At 44.9% G+C, this 18,510-nt stretch overlaps 1 protein-coding gene across 1 annotated transcript in view; it reads right to left on the bottom strand.

Annotated features, from left to right (window-relative positions):
* The window catches only part of LOC112111379 (carnitinyl-CoA dehydratase-like), a 36,528-nt gene extending 33,561 nt beyond the window's left edge, over window positions 1–2,967 (bottom strand). Inside the window, exon 1 of the mRNA XM_026660119.2 lies at window positions 2,643–2,967. Within this exon, the coding sequence (XP_026515904.1) occupies window positions 2,643–2,796 (154 nt within the window). The 5' untranslated portion in view covers window positions 2,797–2,967. The remainder of the gene's footprint in view (window positions 1–2,642) is intronic.
* Between the last annotated feature and the right edge of the window lie 15,543 nt (window positions 2,968–18,510).

Genomic DNA, 18,510 nt, shown 5'->3' with positions numbered 1-18,510 from the left:
TAAGCAAAGCAGGCAATCAGGTTACTTAAAACAGCCCTCAGTAACCCATTTTACAATAAACATTAACTTCTAACAAGATTAATTGTTGAAAGTAGTAAATAATCATATTTACCTCAAGATACAGTAACTCTCTCTTTCTACCAAAATAGAAAACCAAGGGGTCCAATTCTGGTCTCAGTGTAAGAAGTTGGATTTACCCTCTGGGGTTTCTTACTAAGTGTGCGTACTGTACCCAGTACAATGGGGTCTCAGCCGTTGCTGGGGATTCTAGGCACTGCATGAATTTACAAGGAGATATTCCAGAATAGCAGCAATGAAACTAAGAGCAGAATTTGGCTCAGTACCTGTAATTTTACATATATTCTAAATGTTTTCATCGTACATAATTGAAAATGTGGAAGTTTTTCCTTTAAAGCAGTAGTAGTCTATAGGGACCTGAAGTCTGAAGTCCAGAAAAAAAAACAAAAAACAGTGTGACAGATTCTCAGCTGGTGTAAATTGGCCTCATTTCCCTGGTCTCGATAGAACAAATCCGATTTACAAAAGCTGGAGATCTGGCCCAGTTATTCACTTCTCATGGGACAGTCAGGAAGACCTTTATACCTGAGAGATCACATTTTTCCATGTTCCACACTACCACAGCTGTAATTTGCAGAGGTTCTTCCATGTAAAGGAGAAAGGAGGGAGTCTCCCAGCAGGATATTTGCTGTGAGGAGCCCTCAGCTTTGGAACCCAATTCCCCCATTGGTTCAAAACAACCTGAGTCTGTGAACAGTCAGGGCATACTGCATAGTTATCTGTTTACACAAGTTTGGGGGGATATAAGGGATGATATTTGTGCAGGAAAGGGCACTTGGGGGGCTTTATTTTATTACTATTTGGGGTGCAGGGGAAGCTGTTGGCTATCCTTCTAAAGTTATTTTAAGTTATTGGCATAGGCTCCTAGAGTCCAGGATAGGTGTTATACATTTTACATTGAAAGAAATAAGAACTGCTGTCGGATCGGCTAGAGACAGATAGTTTTTACTAACCTCAGATGCATCCACTCAGGATGCATTTATTTGTTTGACATATGTGATCTGATTGATTAATATTGCTCTAGATCTCAATATTGCTCACCGCTGAGGAGCCTAGACAGCAGAAGTCTACTAACTCATCACATCACTGTTTTAGCCAATTATGAGCCAGGATTTTTCCCTTGGGATGTAACAACAGCAATAAGACACTCCACTTCCAAGGGACTGTTACATCCCTAGGGTGATTAAAGTAAAATCAGCCTTTATTCTCACCGTTTATGAAACATATTTATGGCAGTCTACTGCCACCCCAAACTGCAGATAGCATTTAATTTTAAATGCATGTTCATCCATCTATACTTCTAAAGCTTGACTCTTTCTGAGTGAAATTCAACTGTGTGATGAGTCGGCACAAATCCTCTGACCCATACAAATCCCACTTAAGGTCTCAGACACAGGACTTCACCCTTCATGAAGCATAGGGATTGGAGAAGAGAGCAGAATGGGGCTTTAGAATCAAGAAATTCACTGCTATTCAAAAATGAAACAGCAAGCTAGTGATGGGGCTCAGTCAGTAGAGCACTATATCCAATAGCAGTTCTTTAAGACTGCAGCACCCTTAATTAAAAAAAAAAAAAAGAAGAAGAAGCAGCAACTTGAGTCACCTGCTGTATAGTTTACCATTTTTTCATCAGTTTCATTTTGTCCAGTGCAAGGTGAAGACTTCTCTCTAGGCAAAGCATCTATCTCATGAAGGAAACATAAGCAGAGGTCCTGCGTCATCACTTCTCCAACTAGGATACTATCCTTTAGTCTCCATTCTGTTGTATGCATCATCAGGTCAGATTCACTGGTACACTCACCAGCTTTGTGCCACTCTGATGACACAAGGGGGCCATAAACCTGGCTGAAGTGGGTTATCAGCTGTTCTGCAGTGGGTTATCAGCTGCTCTGCAAGGGGGCAAAGCAGGCAGAGGGTAACACCAATCTGAACCATTGTCTTCATCATAGGGTACAGCGGTTTTTCATGCTGAGGTCAAATTTCCAACAAAAGAAATGGAATGTCATCAAGACACATAAAAACTTGGGGTCCCCAGATAATCAAGAATTCCTATTTTGGTTTTCAAGTTTAATAAATAAACTGCTCAGAGCCCCCTATAAATCAGCTTGGAATCTGCAGCTCCCACACTGGGACACATTACTCAGAATGTAATGCTGATCCTTCCCAAATGGTCATTTGATATGACCCAAAAGCCTCTCGAAGCGGAGGGAGTTATTATTGATCAGCGCGTAAGTGGCATTTACTAAGGGCCATGGGGTGAGGGGCCTCCTAAAAACCACGCAGGCTCCGAGACGGCTTGTAATCTAGCAACGTGGTCGCGACTGCAGGCCCGAAGCCGCGGGGAGGGTCCGGCTGGCGGCACTCACACTGCAGCGAAGGGCACCGGGTGGCTTTGCCGCTCCCATGGGCGGGAGGGACGGCAGGCGAGTCGCTTCCACATCGCACGCTCCGGTGTGCAGCAGCTGCCGCCTCGCTGAACCTCCCTCCCTCCCTCCACCAGTAAGTGTTGTCCCGTCAGCAGCCCAGTGAGCATTGCCCTCTGCCGGGGACGCAGAGACACAAACCTTCGTGTCCCGGTGTCCCTGCTCCTGCTGCAGCCGAGGAGGAGGAGGAGGTCTCCCTAGCAGAGGCACCTGCTGCTGTTATTGCCGCCTGGTGCCTGCCCAGGGCCCCGCTGAAGAGGAGGCGCGCAGGGTTGCGCATGAGCTGCCTGGACATTCCCCCCAGCTCGGGCAGCCGCACGATTCCGAAGCCGGGCTCTGCGCACCGCTGCCCCCGGGCACTCGGATGGTGCCAGCGCGCAAGGCGCGGCGCAGCGAGACCCGGCTGTGACACCACGCACTGACCAGCTCCCACGTGGGCTGCGCGGCTGTTGATCTCTGCTCTCTTTCAAAATGGCCACGGTCCCGTTGTTCCCTCCCCCTCCCATTTGTCTCGTCACCACTGAAGCCGCAGGCTGCCCTGAGAGAAGATAGCCACCTCTTCAGCTGTCAGGGGGCGCGGAGGGTCATTGTGGAGGCAGCTGCAAATGGAGCCAGTAGGTGCTGATCTCTGGCATGTAATAGGGGTATCGACCATTGTTAGCCCCTGGACCCAGATCATGCGATCGTCTTTGGGCCAGGAAATACAGAGTCCAGTCTTCTACTGGGTGTGCCAGACCTTATTCCAGCCCGGCTCTGAGAGAGCAGGGGAATGTGCTCCCTGTCAATATCCCCAGCAGAACTGCCCCCTGTTGCTGCTTTAGGTGCCATCTTTGTACTAGGCACTATAACAACTGCATGACACTACATTGGTGGTAGTGAGGCTTCATGAACTCTAGGGCAAGTGACTGGGATTAAATATTAATCTTTGCAAGTCAGACAGACATTGCTGGTTTTTAATCTCTGTTTGTATTGTCCTCTGACACCTTTACTTGATGAAGGGGTTATGTCACTTTAATTATACCAGGAAAGTTAAAGCAGTGCAACCCCACCCTCTATTGTAGACACAATTATTCCAGTATACCATTTCCTCTCCTAGAAGAGAAATAAGCCATAGCAGTAAAACAGCATCTTTGTACCACTATAACTAGGAGTTTGTCTTTGTACTGCAACACTAGGAGTAGTATCACTATTCCAGCATTGGTGCTGGAACAATTTTTATAGTGGGGGTGCTGAGATCCATTGAACCAAACTGTAAATCCTGTATATGATGGAAACCACTTCAAGACAGGGGGTGTGGCAGCACCCCTAGTTCCAGCACCTAAGTTAATTCCAGTAAAAATCACACTCCTAACACATGTAGTTATCCTGATTCAAAATTTGTGCATAGACCAGACCAAAATTGTGTTTTGTCAAGTGCAAGGCATAGGAGAAGGTTTAATCAGATATCTAGCTGACTTCAGCTGCACCAGTATGCCCTGTAAGTTACCCATGAAATACAGTTCGTTCAAATAATTACATGTAACAGCTGGGAGTAAGGGATTTTGATGTGTATCTGTCTGTAATCACTAAGCTCGTTCAAAGTGACATACTTTTTCAAGAGCGCACTGCACACACACTCATTGCAGTGAAACAGGTCAAAAACAGGAAACTGGTAATATTTAAAAAACTATGTAACACTTGCCAGGCAAAAATTGTATGCTACCTTCATGTCTTCTCTAAGAGCAGCAACATAGTCCTCAAACACTGTAAATTTGAAACTTTGTGGCAATGTTCTTGCACACTGGATGTTAATCGCATATCTCTATTTTCTGTTTAACTCCGAGTTTTGTAATGGCATTAACCCTGAGCACTCATATCCATTGTGATCATTTTCCACACTCTCCATTTCTGATCAGCTGTTAAATTGATCGAGTCAGCCTCTCCATACTACTCATGTCTGCATCAGTCATTCAACTACTAGCTCCATTACAGTCTATAGGTAGTATTCCCTACTCCCCATCTCCTTTGTCTTACTTATATTTCCCTAATGTGCTATCAGAGTTTTGCTGAGTCCTTTGCACTGTTTCACCTGTATCAGTGATGAGCTGCCAAAATCTTAACAACCGGTTCCCTCCTCACCCCACGAGGGGGTCGTGGCCCGCTTCCCGGGACTCCCGCCCCATCCAACCCCCCGCGTTCCTTGACGCCCCCCCCCAGAACCCTGCCCCATCCACCCCCCGCGTTCCTTGACACACCCCCGGGACCCCTGCCCCATCCACCCCCTTTCCCTGTCCCCTGACTGCCCCCTGCCACCCCATCCAACCCCTCCTCTCATTCCTGATGGCCCCCCAGGACCCCTGCCTCATCCAACCACCCCTTTTCTCTGTCCCCTCACTGCCCCTGGGACCCCTGCCCCTGACTGCCTCCCACCGCCCCATCCAACCCCTGCTCCTTCCTGACTGCCCCTCCTGGGACCCTTACCCCCATTCAATCCCCTTGTTCCCCGCCCTCTGACCACCCCAACCCCTATCCACCCCACCACCACCAGCCCGAACTCCCCTGCCCTCTATCCAACACTCCCTCCCTGCTCCCTGCCCCCTTACTGCGCTGCCTGGAGGTGGTTGGTGGCACTACAGCCGCACCGCTCGGCTGGAGCCAGGCCACGCAGCCGCCGTGCAGTGCCTGGAGCACCAGGTCAGGCCGAGCTTGCAGCCCACCGCCCAGAGCATGCACCGGCGGCAGGGCGAGCTAAAGCTGCGGGGGAACAGCCGGGGACTAGCCTCCCCAGCCGGGAGCTCAGGGGCCGGGCAGGAGGGTCTCGTGGGCCACCGTAGTGGGTGCCCACCCTGCCGCACCCCTAAGAGCCAGAGGGACCTGCCGGGGGGCGAGGTGGGGAGTCGAAGTCCTGGCGGTGCTTACCTGGGGCAGCTCCCGGGAAGCATCCGGCAGGTCCCTCTGGCTCCTAGGGGTGGGGTAGCGTAGCTGTGGGGGAGCAGGGGGTTACCTGCCACAGCGCGGGCGGCCCTCCTCACACACCCCCCCCAGCTCACCTCTGCTCCGTCTCCGCCTCCCTGGGCCTGAGCGTGAAGCCGCCGCTTGCTTCTCAGCCCTCCCAGGCTTCCCACGCAAACAGCTGATTCGCGGGAAGCGGGGGTGGAGGAGAAGGTGGGCAGAGCGTTCAGGGGAGGAGGCAGAGGTGGAGTAGAGGTGAGCTGGGGTTGGGGGCGGGGAGCTGCTGGAGCACGGAGTCAGCACCTAAGGCACTACTTTAAATTTAAAAGCCCTTTTAGAACCGGTTAGAAGCTCAAAGGGCTTCTAAATTTAACAACCGGTTCCCGCGAACTGGTGCAAACTGGCTCCAGCTCACCTCTGACCTGTATTAGTCACTGTGGCTAGCCACAGATCCAGTTCTACAAGCCTTATTCTTGTGTGGTCATTGGAACAGTTGCAGAATGGGTAGGGGGAAGTCCAGCTTTTCTTTCCTTTGTTTTTTCCCCATCTTTGTCATAAAACAGTGCTTCTGTAGTCAGAGGTAGCCAGCTGGAAGCTATCACTGAAATTTTTAACAAGTTTAGTGTTGTTACCCTGGTTACCCTGCTGAGCTTTGCCACACTCATCAGGTGATTGTATCAACTGAGCAGGTGACCCACATCTACCATTTAACTGGCAGGCAGCTGTTCAGTAATTATAGTAATACAGAACATTTTAATAACATGTAGGTACATTGCAGCCTGGTTCAATGGTAATTGTTTATTAATTAAATTAAAATCATTACTTAGAGGTTGGGGGGATGAACTTCTGCTTTCAGTTTATTCTGAGGGCTGGTCTATACTTAGCCGCTAGTTCGGCGGCTGGAAATCGAACTTCCTGGTTCGATTTATCGCGTCTGGTCTGGATGCGATAAATCGAACCAGGAAGTGCTCGCCGTCGACTGCGGTACTCCAGCTCAACGAGAGGAGTACCGCGGAGTCGACGGGGAGCCTGCCTGCCGCGTGTGGACCGCGTCTGAACCGCGGTAAGTTCGAAGTAAGGTATGTCGACTTCAGCTACGTTATTCACGTAGCTGAAGTTGCGTACCTTACTTCGACTTGGGGGGTTAGTGTAGACCAGGCCTGATAGTCTACATATGTAATAGCAAACCATAGGAGAATATGCTTTCATGCAGTGCTTCTACATTAGTGACATATGAATACTACTGCTAAACAGCCATTACTCTGAGTTCCTCTCTCTGTTACTGCATGTAATGGGAGTGCCAATATAGGCTTTTTGGTGAATAATTTTGTAATGGGAACTCCTCTGTGTTAATGTAGATTGTATATATGTAGGATGTAGATATAGATAACCAAGTAATGCTGTTTTCCTAGGACCCAAACTGTTTGTTTTAAAGTGTTGCTAGTCTTTTATTTTGAACTGATTACCAAATAGTAATTTTTTACATCCTTTAGCTACAGGCAAATATTGGTTTAAATGGCTATGCCTTTTAATTATATGCCCGTGTTAACTTTCTTCTTAATGGAAAGTGACAAGGATGGCAGGTGGTCACAAAGAAGGTCTATCATACTTGAGTGCATACCCAGCATGACAGTTGTAGATGGGCTGTTTCTAACCTCACACTAGGTTTACACTAGTGTCACTGCCTTGATGACTGTGGAATCACTACAGATTTCTGCCAAATAAGTGAAATAAGCATCAAGCACAAAGGGTGCAGCATTTCTGGGGGATAGACCTGAGTGACCTGCTAAATGGAGTCTTTGGACCCTTTATAAGGCATGCAGAAATTATTACCATGTTTGCAAAAGAATCAACCCTGTCTGTAATGGAAAAATGAGTGGCTAGGGATATAATTAATGCATTATGTCCTAGTCCTCTCTGGGCTGCCATCTGCATGGTTTCCAAAAAGCTATGGTTTCCAAACATCTTGATTACTCCAGTATTTTTCCCTCTTTGCCAGAACATAAGCAATGGGTAAAAGAGGGTTTTTTATGACTGTGATGTTGCACTCCATATGATTTTATGAAAATATGCTAATGAGTGTGAATATAATGTAACTGGAATATGCTTCACGCAAAAGGTCTCTTGTAAGATATCATTAGAAAGCTTATAACCTACTGAGCATGGTCATCCTATTAGTATAAAATTATCATTCTTGTATCTGAAACTAGAAATATGAAATATAACTCTGAGGTCCTATTGTAATTATGCAAAATGTGGGCCATTAATGGTGGTTTGGAATCTTGATGGCTCCCATCAACTAGGACAATTGGTTGTAAATGGCTCTGTTTACTTGCAAGCCTTCCTGTGAGTCAGACTAGGAAGAATGAAGGCTTGGGGTCTCACAGGACATGTGACCATGTCACCTGGTACTGGAATTCATCTTAAACCTGGTGCTTTTTCATTTAGAAGGAGGAGTGGGGACCCAGAGAGACAAAAGATTCCCGCCTTGTGCCAAAGCTATATAAGGGGGTGAAACAAAACAAAGGAGGTTCCAGTCATGAGAAATCCCCTAGTTACCACCTGAGCTGGAGCTAACAAGAACTGTACCAGGGGAAAGGATTGGGCCCAGACTAGGAAGTTGTTCAGTCTGTGAAAGAAGCTTATTGGAACATCTCTGAGGGTGAGATTTTATCTGTAATCAGTTTCTTAATGTATTAGGCTTAGACTTGCGTGTTTTGTTTTATTTTGCTTGGTAATTTACCGGTACTTTGTTCTGTCTGTTATTACTTGGAACCACTTAAATCCTACTTTTTATACTTAATAAAATCACTTTTGCTTATTAATTAACCCAGAGTAAGTAATTAATACCTGGGGGAGCAAACAGTTGTGCATATCTCTCTATCAGTGTTATAGAGGGCAGACAGTTTATGAGTTTACTCTGTATACACTTTATACGGAGTAAAACAGATTCATTTGTGGTTTTGATCCCATTGGGAGCTGGGTGTCTGGGTGCTGGAGACAGGAGCACTTCTTAAGCTGTTTTCAGTTAAGTCTGCAGCTTTGGGGTGCATGGTTCAGACCTTGGGTCTGTGTTGGAGCAGACTGGTGTGTCTGGTTCAACAAGGCAGGGTTCTGGAGGCCCAAACTGGCAGAGAAAATGGGCTCAGAGGTAGTCTCAGCACATCAGGTGACAGTCCCAAGGGGGTCTCTGTGACCGAACCCATCACAAAGACATAGGAGGATTTCTTAATATGCTTGGTGTTACTGATTGCCCACAAGTGGTGATATAGACCCCACTCCTGAGATGGGAGGAAATACAGCGAAACAGAAAGCAGTGCTTCAGTATAAATATACACCTGGACAGTGATGCTATGCATTTGAATGCAAACCTGAGAGCAAGTTCTTCATACAACTTTTTCATATTCAATGCATTGGCTTAAAAGGCAACTCTCACAGAGTGGCCAGTAATAGATTATTCTAATTATGTTTCCAATAAGGATGACTAGCTTTGCTATGCTTGTGAAATTGAAGCAGCTTTGTGTGTTGTACATTGTTTGACAAATGTGCCCATGTTATGACACTTGGCAATAAGTTTCTTCTAACAGATGTTCACATTTAGGTTAGTGTACTTAGTTATAGTAATTTTTTATTTAATCTTGGGACAAGTTTGTGAGGTAGCTAGTGTCATGGTTACAGGGCTAGCTGTACTTTGTCATCTTTCTGGGTGTACTGCCTCAGGCATCATCTTTTTACCTAGCTTAAGGTGGAATTCTGCAGTTCTGCCATTTGTAGACCAGGCCTTTGGCCACAAGGGTCCATGTGTCAACTATGGTCAGGTCAAACTGAGTTCAGGCACCTGTGGTTCTTCTACCTAGAGGTCTGTAACCAGTGGTGTGCAGAGACAAAACAACTTTCTTCAAACCAAAGTATTATTTATTGTAACAGTAGGAAGAAAGCATTTAGAGAAAGAGGATTTTAAAATAAACAGTCTACGTGCATACTACCGTGGGGCATATGCTCCTCTCTATGAATATAACTCCCTACAGGGAAACCCCAGGAAGTTGCATATTTTATAACTGCAGTGGGCCCCAATCTTTTTTTTTCTTTTTTTTGTGTGTGGGGGGGGGGGGTTAATGGTCCCTGTCTTGGTGGTGTTAAAGTCTCTCTGTAACCGCTAGTCAATCCTGAATCACTAGAGATCAGCATGCACCCCTACTTTCTGATCATAATAGAAAAACAGAATGCTTTCATCAAATAACCATTCAGCTGCTCTTTATAAAGGACATTAAGTTTAGCTAGTACTTCAAAAATGTAAAGCTATTTTCAATAGCTTCCTGTAAATGTTCTTTATTACAAAATATGTACTCTACCCTGGGGACAAGTCTCTGGAATTTTTAAAACCACTGAATATCTTTAGGTACCTCTACAATACTTTTGTAAAGCACATTGTAAGTGGGGAACTCCCCACTAGAGCATTCCCTCATGCCAGGGCACAGCATTACAGAAGTTCTTCTATTCTAGCACCACCTATTGGCTGTTGTTCCAATCCTGTAGCAGCCTACATGGCCCATACCTCCAGCTAGTAAACCTTTCAAGTTCAGTTCCCTTCCAGGGTAACAAAAGACCAAACAAACCAAAGGGAAATACATGGATCTATGTATACAATACATGGAGATACAATAGATGGAGCTACTATAAGGTGGGTGCATAACCGGTTGGAAAACTGTTTCCAGAGAGTAGTTATCAGTGGTTCGCAGTCAAGCTGGAAGGGCATATCAAGTGGAATCCTGCAGGGATCAGTTCTGGGTCCAGTTCTGTTCAATATCTTCATCAATAATTTAGATAATGGCATAAAGAGTACACTTATGAAGTTTGTGGATGATATCAAGCTAAGAGGGGTTTCAAGTGCTTTGGAGGACAAAATAAATTCAAAATGATCTGGACAAATTGGAGACATGGTCTGAAGTAAGTAGGATGAAATTCAATCAGAACAAAGCCAAGTACTCCACTTAGAAAGGAACATCAGTTACACAGATACAAAATGGGAAATGACTGCCTAGGAAAAAGTACTACACAAAGAGGTCTGGGGGTCATGGATCACAAGCTAAAGATGAGTCAACGGTGTAAAACTGTTGCAAAAAACCCAAACATCATTCTCTATTAGCAGGAGTGTTGTAAGCAAGACACAAGAAGTAATTCTTCTGCTCTACTCCATGCTGATTAGGCCTCAGCTGGAATATTGTGTCCAGTTCTGGGCACCACATTTCAGGAAAGATGTGAACAAATTGGAGAAAGTCCAGAGAAGAGCAACAAAAATGATTAAAGATCTAGAAAACATGACCTATAAGGGAAGATTGAAAAAATTGGGTTAGTTCAGTCTGGAGAAGAGAAGACTGAGAGGGGACATAACAGTTTTCAAGTACTTAAAAGGTTATTACAAGGAGGAGGGAGAAAAATTGTTCTCGTTGACCTCGGAGGATAGGACAAGAAGCAATAGGCTTAAATTGCAGCAACAGCAATTTAGGTTGGATATTAGAAAAAGCTTCCTGGCTGTCAGGGTGGTTAAGCACTGGAACAAATTATCTAAGGAGGTTGTGGAATCTCCATTATTGGAGATTTTTAAGAGCAGGTTAGACAAACACCTATCATGGATTGTCTAGGTCAGGGGTGGGCAAACTTTTTGGCCTGAGGGCCACATTGGGGTATGGAAATTGTATGGCGGGCCATGAATGCTCACAAAATTGGGGGTTGGGATGAGGGCTCCGGCTGGGGGTGCAGGCTTTGGGGTGGGGCCAGAAATGAGGAGTTCAGGATGCGGGAGCGGGCTATGGGCTGGGGTGTGGGGTGTGTGTGAGGGCTCTGGGATAGGGCTGGGGGTGAGGGGTTTGGGGTGCAGGAGGGGGCTCCAGGCTGGGACTGAGGGGTTTGGAAGGTGGGAGGCGGATCAGGGCTGGGGCAGGGATTTGGGGTAAGAGGGAGGAGTGTGAGGGCTCCGGCTGGGGGTGCGAGCTCTGGGGTGGGGCCGGGGATGAGAGGTTTGGGGTGCAGGAGGGTGGTCCAGGCTAGGACCAATTGGTTCAGGGGGCAAGAGGGGAATGGGGCAGGCTGTTGGGGCACCGGGGGTGCGGGCTCTGGGGTGGGGCTTAGGATTTGGAGGGTGGAAGGGGTACAAGAGGGTGCTCGGCTGGGATCGGGTTTGGAGGGTGGGAGGGGTATCAGGGCTGTGGCAGGGGATTGGGGTGCGAGCTGGTCTTAGGGATGCAGGCTCCGAGCGGTGCTTACCACAATCAGCTGCTGGAAGTATGTCCTCCCTCCAGCGCCGTGGTGCAGCCAGGTGTCTGTGTGCTGCCCCGTCCACAGGTGCCACCCCTGCAGCTCCCATTGGCCGGGAACCATGGCCAATGGGAGCTGCGGGGGCGGTGCCTGCGGACGGGGTAGCGCACAGAGCTGCCTGGCTACGCCTCCGCGTACTATGTAGGAGCCAGAAGGGGGTCATACCGGCTGCTTCCTGGGAGCTGCGCAGAGTGGGGCAAGCCCCCAACCCTGCTCCCCGGCTGGAGGGACGGAACGGGGCAAACCCCCGACCCCACTCTGCAGCAGGAGCTGAGGGCCAGATTAAATGGTCTGACAGGCCAGATGTGGCCCACGGGCTGTAGTTTGCCCACCCTTGGTCTAGATAATACTTACTCCTGCCTTGAGTGCAGGGGACTGAACTAGATGATCTCCCAAGGTCCCTTCTAGTCCTCAGATTCTATGATTCTTCTGCCTTTCTTGAACTATTCTTCAGTCCACCTTCTAGGATCAATTCTTGACTCCTTCTGGTCTACCTTTAAGCCATTCCCTCCTCTGTTGTAGAACACTGACTCCTAGGCGGCTTTCCCTAGAGTCCCTCTCATAGTCTCAAGTATCAGGGGGTAGCCGTGTTAGTCTGTATCCACAAAAATAACAAGGAGTCCTGTGGCACCTTAAAGACTAACAGATTTATTTGGGCATAAGCTTTCATGGGTAAAAAACCCACTGTTGCATCTGAAGAAGTGGGTTTTTTACCCACGAAAGCTTATGCCCAAATAAATCTGTTAGTCTTTAAGGTGCTACCAGACTCCTTGTTGTTCTCATAGTCTATCACTCACTGAAGTTCCCTGCTCTGCACCCCTATTCCCAGGCCCAGCAGAATTCTTCTTTGCTCTTTTATCTGAGCACTGTCTCCCAGGGCTTTCTCCCTAGAGACTCTTTTTCCTAGTAGGTTCCCACTAACTCTAGCAGCTTCTCCCAAAGCCCACCTTGCTTCCTGCATACCCTACCTCAGAGCCCCTTTGCCAGGCCCAGAGCCTAATACAGCCTATTTCCTGTAGTTCCTGTCTCCGGGTTTGCTCAATGTTTTTTATGAAGCACAGGTGTTGATCAGGCTAACACCTACTTTATTTGTCCAGCCTCCAGGCTGAGAGGCAGCTAATTATGGAGGGGACTAACTTAATAGGGCAGACTGGCCCAAGGTCTCTTGACCCTTAAAGGGGCAGGCTGTCCTGTTACACACACATTCATCTTACTCAAAGTTATAGGAAAACTCCATCTCTTAGGATACCTAAAATTTGCTACACAGGCTCAACACATTTTTATTTTGAAATACTAGGGTCCCTTAAGAATCTTAATATGCCTTATGTTAAATTACCTATTGGTCCAGTGGGTCTGGCTAATCCTATATATCCTTCACCTTTTGAGCCTGTCTTGTCTCTATACCCAATCACCTATGAACAAAACGTAGATGGTGAAATCCTGGCTCTGCTGAAGTCAATGAGGGTTTTGCCATTGACTTCAATGGGGCCAGGATTTCATCTCGAGTTATTTTCTTCAATATGACAAAGTGAGTGGTGCAATTACCATATACAGTTCATTGCCTGGACTTACTTGTTTGGCTTGAGGAGACTATTTTAATCTTTTAAAGCAACAAAAGAACACAGGTTATTCTTTACTGCATAATTAATATCATTACCCTTCTTGGCAAATCATAAGGCCTTTTTAATTACTTCTGTTTTATTTTGGGATAGATTATATGTCTCCAAGAAGACTATTTGGCTAGTTTTTAAGTCTACAGAATTCCAATAAGTAAAGGAGTTGATGATGAATAACAGAGATGGTTACAGTAGCCTCTGTTCACTGTTTGTAGAAACCCTCAGAGTTTATTTGCAAAGGCCCTGGCCATGATCCAAAGCGAAGCTTTGAAAGCGGGGAGCCAGCTGCATATCTAACTTGGACTAATATCTGGACCCATGGGAAGTGACGTAAGAAAGATATTTACAGCAGTGTTTTATTTAATATGGATATGAAAAATATTAGCAAAGCAGCAATGAAAACAGCTCCTTACCAAAAAAAAAAAACAAAAAAAAACGTGACAGAAGCCTGGGTTTATCAAAGGGATAATGAGTACTGCAGATACTTCTCAAATTGTAATGCAATGCAAAGTGGTTTTCAGAGTGATGCATGAGGTTTTATGTAGCCACTCAGTGTGCAATAAAATCAGAGGAAATCATATGGCTAAACCCTCAAGGCCTAGATTGTGCCTTACTATCATGCCCATGCAGGGAAGTTGGAGTGAAAAAGGATTCCATCTTATTCAACCCATGTAATGACTGTTCAGATAGCAGCTCCAGCTCTCAAAGAAGCACAGGGTCTGCACCTTAGAAGCTTCTCCTTTGGAGCAGCTGAGTTGGGGAACAGAATGAGCTCAGCCATAGCTGTACCTCCATGCCATGGACTGGCCAGGAGAGCTGGCTGGCCCTGTGTGGGAATATGCTCTAGGTCTGAGGAGATATGGCAAGAATACTGTGCTGTAAAAGGTGCCAAGTTGACAGCGTGAGAGAATAAATTTTTCTGTGTAGCTACAGATCAGGCAGTGGCACCCCGGATCAAAATTGTGAGTGGGGTGCTGTGAATTGCGACTTAATGGGACACACACATGAGTTTATTATTTAAAGGTACTTTTGAAAATGGTCCTCAGCACTCTTCTGTGGTTACTGAGCTATTCGCTACAAAGCTGCTGATTTGGAGCCTCTGACTTGAATGTGCACATTCCACATATACGGTCCAGGGCACTGAAACAGCAGCCCACTATGGTTCCTTCATCTGGAAAAGCTATTCCATTAAACATCAGCGACTGGTGAAGAAACTTAAGATTAAAGTAATTTTATTGTACATTAATTTTATTTTCTTCTATGTGGGGCAGTGGCCCACTTGTTCCAGTGTCAAGCTTCCTTTTGAGAACAGCACAAGCTGTGCTATGGCAGTGCAACCGTTCATCCCTCATCCCTGAGTAAAAGAATTTTTTAAGTGATAGGAGACTAGTTGAGTCTCAGTGTCCACTCAGTCCTTTCTTTCTCTGCCAAGACAGAAACTAAAAGGATGCCATTAATGAGAATAATTAGAAGGAACTCCATTTTCACTATTTCAGTGTGCAAATTTTTAATGTATTCAAACTTTTTTTGATCTGGGGATTTCACTGACTTGTTTAAATGGCAAACTGAGTCAATTTTGTTAATTGTTGATGTCATTATTGAATGTGTTTCATATGATGTACAAGTGCTTGGAGAGCCTGATAGGTGCATTTTACAAACCAAAAGCTAAATAAAAATAATAAATGACAATATGCAGCACTGCATAAATTACTCAAAACTGCAAAATCAACTTGCTTGTACCGTGTTTCCCTTCTTTCCTCAATCTCCAACATCCTGCTGGAAAACATCATAATTAAACAGTTGCATTTCAAGTTACTTTCAGTGTCAGTTAATTTATTTTGTTCTATTTTTCTCCCAGCCATATTTCAGCCACATGTCTAGAGTTTTTGATTTCTAAATGACTGTGGTCAACTCCCCCAGGCATGCTTATAGGCCACAAGTTTTAAAGGGAAACATTTTTAATTAAAGGTCATGTGAGCAGAACTTGGAAAAACATCTGCATTTTGCTTTGCAAATATTCTGTGGTGAGCTGAAATCTTCGGCAAACTTTCATGGGAAAAATCTTTGCTGTTTGAAAGTTTTCCCCATTAAGAGTATCCTCACAAAGAATGCTAGCACTTTTCAAAGAAACTAGAGAGTTGGCTGGTGTGGGAATGTGTCAGCTTCAAGCATGTATTTATGGTTCATGATTTGGTGCAGCAACAGAACCAGGATAAAATAATCTCTTCTTTATCCATCTGGCCTCATACAAGTGAAGTGTCTGTCATTTCAAGAGAAGTTACTCCTTTTAGTCCCAAAGTTACCTGCAACTACACAACTGCGGGTCTCCTCACTTTTATTATTGAAAATTATATGCATTAGAAATGCATAATAATAAACTGAATTTATAGAGTTATTTACATCAAAGGAATGATTCTCGCAACACTTTGTTTCCTGCTTGAATGATTTTTGCATGACCTTCATTTTGGGTTTTGGTCACAAATTCTGTCATACATGTAGGTCTGGCAGGTTATGAAGTACTTCTGGCTTCCCATTACCATGACATCTGAGTGCCTCCCAAGTTATTAGAAATAGATATCACAACAGCATGAACATGTTAATTTTATAAATAGTGTATTTCTCAATAGTATGCCAATAAATGACCCCACACCAGGAAAGCATCCATACCCAGACAAACACTTAAGTACAAGTTTAACTTAAAGCACATACTTAAGTGTCATTGAAGTCAATGGGTCTTAGGCGCATGTTTAAAGTTAAAGAAAGTACTGGCCTGAGTCATGGCCAATGTGATCACACTGCACTCATTCACAATCTAGCTTCACAAGTTAACAGAACTGCAAAGTCCCTTTACTATGCTGCAAAACATGACACAGTTTAAAAAAAATTAATTACCATTACAAATGTTGAGTATAGTGAACTCTTTAAGGACCAATCACTCTTTTCATGTAGGTTCTAAATTACTGTGATTGGTTCCACTTATCTTGCAGAGCTAGTGTAGTACAGTAGAAAGGGTGAAGGACTGGGACTCAGGAGACCTGGTTTCTACTCCTAGCTCTGCCATAGAGCTGCTGGGTGACCTTAGCTAAGTTGCTTCTTTTCTCTGTCATCAATCAGGCAGTCCCCCTAGGAGACTGAGAACTCTGATTTCAATCCAAGAACATCAGGCCTGGCCAGCTGGTTTGTCAAAGTACCAATTTCACGTGTTCTATGGGTCTGCATTGCCAGCCCTGACTAAGGGGGGAAGGAAGCAAGTTCTGCTAACCTTGTGTCTTCTTGTAAAGTTTGTATCTGTGATGATTTAGCAGATCTTGACTCTCTGGTAGCAAGTGCTGTCTCCCACTGCCACGACAGAGCTGCATAATAGGAGCTGGAAGTGGATCTGCCATTGATTCCAACAGCTGGAGAAGAACCTGGAAGAAATAAAGAAAGTTAGAGGTGGGAATGAATACAAAGTGGTCTTAACATTTAAACATAGATTTAAAAAATGACTATAAAGTTTTGAGAATGCTCTGTGGTCTTCTGAATTTAAAAATTTTATGATTCAGTCATATTGAATTATTACTACTCTTTTGCCAGCTGCAGCAAACAGCCTATACAGTAGAACCTCAGAGTTACGAACACCTTGGGAATGCAGATTGTAACTCTGAAACGTTCGTAACTCTGAACAAAACGTTATGGTTGCTCTTCCAAAAGTTTACAACTGAATATTGACTTAATACAGCTTTGAAATTTTACCATGCAGAAGAAAAATGCTGCTTTCCCTTTGTTTTTTGTTTTTTTAGTAGTTTACATTTAACACAGTACTGTACTGTATTTGCTTTTTGTTTTTTGGTGTGTTTTTTGTCTCTGCTACTGCCTGATTGTGTACTTCTGGTTCCAAATGAGATGTGTGATTGACTGGTCAGTTAGTAACTCTGGTGTTCGTAACTCTGAAGTTCTACTGTAGTCAAAACTGATGAGTTCTATTGGGAACTAATGCCAATGTAAAGATTCAAAAACACAACCACTAACAATTAAACACTAGGAACCCACCTAGAACTTAGTAGCTCACACGGCACAATTAATTCACTTAATGCATTTTAAGATTTAAAATGTTATTGCTTGATTTGTGTTTTGTTTACCTTTCAACCAAACTGTGGTACTCTAGCTAGAAAACTATGGGCCAGATCCTCAGCTGGTGTAATTTGGCATAGTTCCATTGACTTTAAATGGTGCTTTGCTACACCAATTTACACCAGCACTGAGGATCTGGCCCTGTAACTTTAGCTTCAGTTGTTTCAACACTACAGTTCTCTGTGCTTTGTAAGAGAATAAATGAAATTATCCCCATGTGTTGCTGCTGCACTTTAAAAAAAAAATCTATTCAAAGATCCATTTGTTGGTTTTATTTCCACTTTCTTTTCATAGCCAGCTGCACCAACCATATTAACATCCAAACTTTTGTGGGCATTTGAACAGTGGGGATCGTCTCCCCATTCTGCACAGATCTCGAGGCCAAGCTGAGCGGCATTCTTTACTTTTCACATTCTATGCTGCTGAATGTGAATAGTTGCAATGGCCTCTTCAATTGCTGTCTGGACTGAGGGGTTGGGGTCGTTCTGCCCTGTAATAAATTCAGTCAAATGGAACTTTGTTTTGCTTCGATAGACAATCTCTGCTACAAGCCACTAGAGGGCACCTTAAGGACATTATTCTGCGCATTGTACCTGGCTGTTTAAACATTTCAGCCTAAACGACATGGTAAATTGCAGAGCTATGTGCTAAATTACCTCTACTGGGACTTACTCTAAACATTCCAAGCTCCCAAGCATCATCACACAGCTGACAAAAATATTTCCATCTTTCTGCCAAATGTGGATTCCCTTCCCCCGCATGCTCACGCGTACCTCCCCAAATCCTCTGAAGCCCAGACAGTCAATGGGCAGTGACAGGTTTAAGGTCTGACATTGCATAACCTTGCAGAGCTTGAAACAGGAGTTTATACCGTTGAAAGGGGAGATTCCCAGCATCTGGATGGAAAACTCAGCACTTGGTTCTAGCCTGGGATCTGCCTGAGATATCACATTTTCAAGTTATGACAATTTGTGGCCAGAAAAGCTATTTCAGGTAATGTTCAGGGGAGTTTTACACACGTTAGCTAAACATGT

The sequence above is a fragment of the Terrapene carolina genome, unplaced genomic scaffold, assembly GCF_002925995.2.
Source record: "Terrapene carolina triunguis isolate 2854851 unplaced genomic scaffold, T_m_triunguis-2.0 Scaffold58, whole genome shotgun sequence".
Classification (NCBI taxonomy): domain Eukaryota; kingdom Metazoa; phylum Chordata; order Testudines; family Emydidae; genus Terrapene; species Terrapene triunguis.
This window is presented reverse-complemented; position numbering and strand designations above follow the sequence as displayed.